This window comes from Volvox carteri, assembly GCF_000143455.1.
Source record: "Volvox carteri f. nagariensis unplaced genomic scaffold VOLCAscaffold_29, whole genome shotgun sequence".
NCBI classification, from domain to species: Eukaryota; Viridiplantae; Chlorophyta; class Chlorophyceae; order Chlamydomonadales; family Volvocaceae; genus Volvox; species Volvox carteri.
Window position 1 is genome coordinate 1,052,230 of NW_003307572.1, and position 8,152 is coordinate 1,060,381.

Consider the following 8,152-nt stretch of genomic DNA (forward strand, 5'->3'; position numbering starts at 1 on the left):
AGACGGACGTAGAGCCGCGCGCCCATCCCTGCGCTGTGTTTCGGCCCGGTCAGGGCCCCCGGTGCTCGTCCTTTATCGGGCGAGCCGCCCACAGTGTAACACCCCATCAACAGCAACAGCAACAGCAACAGCAACAGCAACAGCAACAGCAACAGCAACAGCAACAGCAGGCCAGGAGCTGGAGCAGCACCAGGAGCGGCACCAGGAGGCTGGCGGCATCCAGGACAACATGTGCTGACGGGGGAAGGCCAGAGAGCCGTTAAGGGGGGTACTGGTCGCGGAGGAGGGGGAGATGGACGCCGGGGGAAGAGGAGGAAGGTGGGCCGGGAAGACGTGTTTAGCCGGGGGGCCGATACAGCCCCACACAGCCAAGCACACCCCCGGAAAGTAAACTGTGTACGAGAATGAGTCACACGAGCCACACGAGGAGATGCGAAGTCGGCAACAGGTCCGCGGTGTGTGTGGAGCGCATCACACACGTACTTGTAGAACCGTCCAGGTACGACACGCGGCGGGGACGAGCGGCCGCCGGTAGCGCCCTGTCCTTGGGGTCCTCGCCCTCCTACTACTCCTCCGCCGCCGCTGCCAGCTGCTGCCCCTGCTACTCGTACAGCAGCGTCGTACACCCTCGGGTCGTCCGGCAACCAAATGAGCGGCTCCCGAGAGAACGCCTCCACCACCATTTGTAAGAGGCCTTCCGCCGCCGCAGGTGCCGGCGCCGCCGCCGCCGCTGCTCCTATTCCTCCTCCTTCTGCATCCGCCGTTCCCAGAGCGCGGCCGCCAGCGGCGGCGGCCGCCGCTGCCGCCGCGCCCTCGAGCTGCTGCAGGTGTGCCTCAATGAAGCCGTACAACCCGGACATGACCGCCAACGACGAAGTGAAGCCGCCGTCAGCTTCCCCTGGCTGTCCCGCCGCCGCCGCCGCCGCCGCGCCGCCGTCGTACCTGTCGTCCCCTTTTCCCCCGGCTGCTAACCGAACATCCCTCCTCGTCTCATCGTCCGTGCCGACGGCGCCGCCGCGTCGTAGTGCTACTGCCGCTGCCGCCGCCGCCGTCGCCCCGGTCATGCGGCCCGCTCCCCCACCGCACCCACGTGACCATCCCGTCAGCAGCTGAAGGACTAACCCCGGGGTCAGCTCCGAAACCACACCCAGCTGCCGTAACATCAACGTGATCACCTCCTCCTCCTCCTCCTTTCGGGTGACGCGGCCAGCTTCCCCACCGCCACCGCCGTCACCGCCGTCACCGCCGCCACTAGCCCTCGTGGTGCCTGAGCGGCCCCCTCCAAGGATAACTCCTCCGGCTGTGCATGCCGACACGTCGGCGTACGGCACATGGTCCCGAAGAAGTCGTTGAATGTACGGCAGCGGCGCGAAAGTGTCAATTGGGCGCATCAGGCCGCGGAAGTGGCGTCCGTCAGCGCCATCGCCGCCGCCGCCGCCGCCAGCAGCTTTATGCCCGGCGGCGCCGCCGCCACATCCCGGCAGTGTGGCCGGCAGCCAGGGGATGCTGCGCAGCGCCATCGCCAACGAGCTCGGACCCAAAGGTCCTCCCCCCTTAGTGTGCCCCGAGCTCGCGGCCGCGGCAGCGGCGCTGTGGTGGCGGCCGACCATAGAGTCTGCATGTGGCACCTGCTGCTGCGGCTGTAGCTGCGGCTGTAGCTGCGGCTGTTGCTGCGGCTGTTGCTGCACCAGCTGCGCCTCCATGGCGTGAGCGAAGTCCCTCCAGTGCACCGCCAACAGCTGGAGGAGCCTGCGGGGCCAGGAGCCGCGGGGGGGGGGGGGAAGACGGGGGGGTTTGGTTTTTGACGCACCCGGCGTGTGTGTGTGTGTGTGTGTACCAGCAGGAGCTTCATCCTTAGGGGAGCACCCCACGGGAGGGGGCAGCGACAGGGTGACAGTCCGCGAGTAGCCCGCAAGTTCGATGAGGATCCTAACACGGCAGGAAAGGGGTGGCGAGCGGATAGGGCTGCGGGTCGGTGATGGGCGGATGCGGAGGAGGGGGTGCGGCCGCCGTGCGATGAGCACCAGGGGATTCGATCCTTTGCCTGGTGTATTAGGAAAACGCTGCTGCTGTCCTGTTGGTGTTGGTGTTGGTGTTGGTGTTGGTGTTGGTGTTGGTGTTGGTGTTGGTGTTGGTGTTGGTGTTGGTGTTGGTGTTGGTGTTGGTGTTGGTGTTGGTGTTGGTGTTGGTGTTGGTGTTGGTGTTGGTGTTGGTGTTGGTGTTGGTGTTAATGTTGTTGCTGGGCCTGCATGTGTTGCAGCAGTGTTACGCACACCGCCTGCGTCCCCGGCCCCGTCTTCCGATGCCTTGGAGAACACACAGGCGGCAGCGCAACCCCGTCCACACCCTCCACCCTTCGACTCACCTTTCACACGCAACCATTGTGGCCGGCTCGCTTCCTCTTGTCCCCCCTTTTCCTCCGCCTCCTCTTCTCCCTTCGTCTTCACGAATTTTCTTCCCTGCCCGCCTCCGCACCGAACCCGCTAACCCCCCCTTCTCCTCCTCCTCCTCCGCCGCCGCCGTCGCCTGCTGCAGCAGCCGCAGCAGCGCCGGACACGACCAGTCCTGTACCACCACAACCTGCTGCTGCTCCTGCTGCTGCTGCTGCTCCCCCACTCCGACAGCGCCCAGCTGGGCAGCCCCCGCTGAAGACGTACCACCGTGCTGCTGCTGCTGCTCCTGCTGCTGCTCCTGCGGCCGCTGCTGTTGATGTGGGTGTTGATGTGGGTGCTGCAGAGGTGGTTGCAACGACTGCCCAGGACTCCCAGACGTCGCTGCATGTGGTGGCCGGGGGGCCCCCTCCCACTGCCCCCCCCACCCGGGGGAGAGGTACCTCCTCCAGCTGCAAGCGCCGGAAGGCTCCGGTGGGGAGGCCGGGGTGTCGAGGGATGTGTGGAGCGTCAGACGGAGCGGGGCGGGCCGAGGGAAGGTCTGGGCGCCCAGCTGCTCAAACAGCCACCGCCACTCCGCCGCCAGGTCTGAAGGAGTACATACATGCATACAGACAGACAGACATATAGACAGACGGGGTATGCGGATCCAGACACGGCAAATGTCTCTGAAAAGTTCCAGGATCGATCCCGAGAAAGAGCGGGATCGCGAATTCTTCGACCGTAAGAGGAAGTGGATGCAATTCCCCATGCCGATGGACGGTGATGGGTGGGTGCTGGAGAGGAGCAGAGACGGTGGGCCCCACGGCCACTGATGCAAAGCCGTGTGGCATCGCCACCTCCTCCACCACCACCACCTCCTTCACCACCGCCACCCACCGGCTACCCGCCCCCGCCCCACCGGGAAACAGCTCCAGGTAGGCCTCCGACAACATCGGCCATTCCGAGATGCGCGATTCCGTGAGGCCGCCGGGAAGCAGCGGCAGCAAGTCACCCAAACTCAGAGCCGCCGCCGTACTGCCGCCGCCGTACTGCTCTCCCACCGTCACTGCCGTAGCAGGGGCAGCGGCAGCAGCGGAGACCAATGAGGAGGGCAGGTACAGCACGCCGCCGCTGCCGGCGCCGTCGGGTGCAGCCGCCGACCCAATGCCGTACGCAGCTGCCTCCGCCAAGGTCACCCCTTTGGGTTGAACACCTGGCGTGGCGGCGGCGGCGGCGCCGCCGCCGCCGCCACCATGCTCAGCCTGGGGCTGATGCTGGCCACCCTTGCGCTTCCGTGCGCGGGGCCGGTGCAGCGGCGGCGGAGCCGCCGCCGTCTTACAAGCCTCCGCTGGGAGCTGCAGTACGCCGTCGACAAGAAAACCGCCGCCGTTGGTCGTGAGCACGGCGCATCGCTTCCGCAGCGCCTTCAGAAGCCACGCCGCTTGCCGACGACGGAGGGCCCCAGGCGCCGCCGTGTCCCCAGAATCCAAACCTTGCCGTATCCCGCCAGAGCTGCCGCCACCTCCACCTCCGTAGCCAGTCGCATTGGCGGAGCTGAAACCTCCGACGACCCGTGGGTCCGTCGCCGCCGTGCTGTTGGCGGCTCCTTCGTGCTGCACCATGCCGGCCAACAGCGTCATGGCCAGGTAGCGAACCAGTAGGAGGCCGTTGCTGGCGCGGCGCGGGGAAGGGCTATCGCGAACTGCAGTGGTCGCGGCGGTGGCTGTGAAGGCCTCCGCGGATGTGAGGGCGGGGATGGCTAGCCGCAGTACAATGTCCTCGGGAGCCAGGTAGTGGACTCCGAGCTCCTGGATTGCAACCCATGGCGGGAGGGAAGGGGGGGAGGAAGGGGGGTGGGAGGGAGGGAGGGAGGGAAAGGGGAAGGGTAGAAGACAGGAAAGGGGGTTGTGGTTCTAGGGGAGCTCGGGGGGAGTCGCTGGTGTGTGGGTTTGCGGGCCTCCCCCCTACGAGGGGAGAGGGGAGAGGGGGCTCAACACGCGCTGGTGACGGGCAAATGCTGTACACACACACGCACACACACACACACACCAACAGAGTAACCCCCTAGTGTCTATCCCATATACAAGGACTTAGGGTTTTACGCTCCTCTGTAAAGACAAACCGCCGAGCCGTACACCGCAGCCCGCCAGGCCCCTCCAACCACACCTCCAGGCCCCGCTGCAGCTCCAGCCTGCGCTGCTGCCCCTTTAGAGCCGCCGTCGGGTCCGCCTCCCCCCCGGCGCCGCCGCCTGCACCGCCCTGCCATGGATGTGGCTGCCCAGCTGCTGGTCGCAATCGGTCCGCGGTGTCCGCCGCCGCCGCCGCCACCAGCAGCAGCTCGGGGTCCAGGAAGCGCAGGACAGGCAGGGGCGGCTGTTGCTGCTGTTGTTGCTGCTGCTGCTGTTGTTGTTGCTGCTGTTGTTGCTGGGCGTCTGCAGCTAAGTAGAGGTGTTCGGGGTTCAAACCGCAGCGACGCAGGAGTGCCACTGCTGCAGCGGCAGAGCCGCCGCCGCCGCCGTCCGAGACTGCGCCGCCAGCACCTCCGCGCCGTCGCCCACCCAGAGCGCCATTGCCATTGGCGGAGTCTGGGAGAGGGAAGAAAAGTACGGGACCGCCGCAGGAGTGAGCGGCACTACTGCCGTACAAAGCGCCACCGCGCGCCCGCAACCGAACTCCCTCCTCCTCCTCGTCCTCCTCCTCCTCCTCCGTCTCCCTCCCCCCGCCCTGCTCCGGCAGCTGCCGCAGCTGCTGCTGCTGCCGCCGCAGCTGGTCGATGGATGCCCAGCCGCCCCCCTGGAGTGGCAGGATCGGCAGCGCACGCAGCTCCCGCAGTAGTGACCCACGGGTCATGTGATGAGCCCCTACGTGCGCGGCCTCCCCGCCGCTGCTGCCGTCGCCAAACGCTGCGCTTGGGACGTAGGGACCGCGCCGTCCGGAGGCCGTGGCAGCGAACAGAGCCGCTAGGGTACGTGCCAGCCAGCTCAGGTCCACCTCGCCCCGGTGTAGGCTGCCGTTGCGAGCTAGCTCCTACGAGGGTTGCGGTGCCGGAAACCATCGTCACATCGTCACATCGTCACATCGTCACACCATATGGGCGTGACAATATCGGATTGGCGGAATTTGATGCGGCAGGCGAAGAGTTTGTTCTTGGGAGAGGTTTGGGCCTTTGGGAGATTTTTAGGAGTTTAAGGGCATAAGGAAAAAGCCCGGCGGGCGTGCGTGTGTGTGTGTGTGTGTGCGCGTGTCTTGTTGCTGCTGGTGGGAATCGATCAGGGATCGCGGTATCACTTGTAAGAGAGGCGAGGAGGACGGAGCCACTTGCCACCAGGACAGCAACAACAGCAAGACACACAACGCACACACTCACACACGCACACACGCAAAGCCACCTTGAGGACCTCCAGCGCCTGCGTGGGGCCCAGCTCCCGGATACCCAGCAGCGCCCGCAGGGGCCGGCTCTCGTACAGGACCCTGCGGTGAAGCCACGGTACAGCAATAGCAGCAGTAGCAGTAGCAGCAGCAGTAGCCTTAGGCGCAGTAGCAGTAGCACCAGTAGTAGTAGTAGCAATAGCAAATATCAGCAGCAACAGAGCAGCAGCAGCAGTAGTAGGCCCACACGCTGTGTACCGGCCTATACACAGCACACCAGTGCCGCCGCGATAGCCCCCCCCCCTCACTGAGGGCTTTACACGTCCCCGGGGGCCCCCCCCCGGGGTGACATGCGCTGAAGGCCCTGAGGCACCGGTCGTGGCCCGGTGCTGCACCAGATAGCCCGGTACTGGTACTGGTACCAGCACCGGTACCGGCGGACTCGCGCCAAACACTTCTTGGGGGTAGCGCATCGGTTATATAGCCATCACATCTCCCATCACACAACTACCCCTTTTCCCACCCACTGTGTGTCAGTCCCCCTCCTCCTCCTCCCTCTCGCTCTCAACCTCCACTCCGCTAACCTGCGCCCTCCCGTCCCTGCCTCCGCTCCCTCTCCCGAACTGCCTCCTCCCCACACACCCCATGCACTTCTACCCTCCCTCTCTCCCCAAACCTTAAAAACACACACACACACATTAACTCCTCCCTCCCATCTCATCTTTCCCACCCCCCCACCCCCCCACCCCACACACCTGGCCTCCGCAGCCACCAGCCTCAGCCCCAACACCGATAACAGCGGTGACTGCCGTGGTGCGGGGTGTGACTGGGGTAGCGAGGCCACCATACCACGAGCCCGCTGCTGCTGCGGCTGCGGCTGCGGCGGCTGTTGCTGCGGGTGCTCCTCTGTGCCCGGACAGCCCTTCTCCCGATCCTTCTCCACCTCCTCGGTGGCCTCCACCACTCCCGGAGGGCCGCACTGTCCGAGTGACGGCGGTGGCCGTGGTGGTGGTGGCGGTGCGGAGGCGCCCATGAGCTCCATCAGCTCCGAAGCCATCACCAGCTCGGGCGAGCACACGGCGGTTTCGGAGGGAGTGGCCCAGCCGCCATCCGCAGTGGGGATGCAAGGTGCAGCTCGGAGCAGGGTGGCGATGCTGCGGAGGGAACAGGCGTGTGGGCGTGTGGGCGTGTGGGCGTGTGGGCGGGGTTTGAATCAGGCAGCTGAGGTGGGTGCGGGTGCGGGTGCGGGTGCGGGTGCGGGTGCGGGTGCGGGTGCGGGTGCGGGTGCGGGTGCGGGTGCGGGTGCGGGTGCGGGTGCGGGTGCGGGTGCGGGTGCGGGTGCGGGTATGCGGGTGCGGTCGAGGCCGGGTGGTTAGCCGGGTGGGTTCCTGGGGCGGTGGGGGAAGGAGTGGGCGGTGGTGGAGGGTAAAAAGCGGGTGGGGGAGAGGTGTGTAGGTGATGGCCGGTGGTGGTGGGCCATGGGGGCCCTGAAGACGTCGGGGGAAGAGGAAGGGGAAATCGCCGGAAGGGCATATCCTGTATCACCACCGCCGATCGCCGCCGCCGCCACTACCGCCATCCTCCCCCTCTCCCCCCATGCCCCGACGTACCTGTGTGGCAGCCCCGCAAAGAAGCCCTGCGCCTCGCCCTCCAACGGAACACACCGCAACCACTGGTCCAACCAAAACAATTCCGCAGCGCGCCGCTGCTGGTGCTGCTGGTGCTGCTGCCCAATACACTGCATGCCGCCGCCGCCGCCGCAGGCAGTGGTCGTACCAGCCGCCGCAGCCGCCCCGCTGGCGGCCACGTAAGGGTGCGGCAGCTGCTTGAAGACGGCCAGAGCTCTGTCAGCGGATCACCAGCCAGAGGGCGAGGACCGCCAGCCGGTGCCGTACGGCACGACATGGCATGGCATGGTACGGCGTCGGGTGATGTGGGCAAGGTCAGATCACGTCATGGGAACATGCATGCCTCGAGTTTCTGGTTCTCACGGGACGAGCACGGTACGTTCCCGGTCAGTTAGTTGGTTTGTTAGGGGTCGTCCTTGCAGCCTTGAGCTAAGTCCCTGCCGCCCTCTTTGCAACAACGCCGGGGCGGTCAGTCGGTCGGAAGGGAGCCCGCGACCCCGTGAAATACACATCGCTGCCGCAACCGCACCCAAGCCCGCCACGACACACCGTGCCCTTCCCCCCCCACCGGAGGAACAGCCCCGGCAGCCGGGCTCTCAGCTCCTGGTTCCAGGGGCTGTCCACATCCAGAGCCTCACGACTGGAGGGAACGACCCAGTCGGCCTGGCAGGGGGAAGGCAGGGGAAGGCAGGGGGGAATCATATGCAAGAAGCTCGGAAACGGACTGCCGGCGTCCATAAAGTCCGAAACTGTTGGATTTCAAGGCGGGGGCAGGGGCAGGGG

The 8,152-nt window shown here is 66.3% G+C and overlaps 1 protein-coding gene across 1 annotated transcript in view; it reads right to left on the bottom strand.

Moving 5' to 3' along the window:
- VOLCADRAFT_93075 (uncharacterized protein) overlaps window positions 1-8,152 on the bottom strand; it is a gene marked incomplete at both ends in the record, with an annotated part of 34,404 nt that overhangs the window by 7,695 nt on the left and 18,557 nt on the right. The window contains 10 exons of the mRNA XM_002952409.1: window positions 484-1,749; window positions 1,867-1,965; window positions 2,489-2,703; window positions 2,819-2,859; window positions 3,292-4,180; window positions 4,539-4,621; window positions 4,931-5,280; window positions 6,497-6,895; window positions 7,352-7,585; window positions 7,938-8,032. Of these exons, the coding sequence (XP_002952455.1) occupies window positions 484-1,749; window positions 1,867-1,965; window positions 2,489-2,703; window positions 2,819-2,859; window positions 3,292-4,180; window positions 4,539-4,621; window positions 4,931-5,280; window positions 6,497-6,895; window positions 7,352-7,585; window positions 7,938-8,032 (3,671 nt within the window). The remainder of the gene's footprint in view (window positions 1-483; window positions 1,750-1,866; window positions 1,966-2,488; window positions 2,704-2,818; window positions 2,860-3,291; window positions 4,181-4,538; window positions 4,622-4,930; window positions 5,281-6,496; window positions 6,896-7,351; window positions 7,586-7,937; window positions 8,033-8,152) is intronic.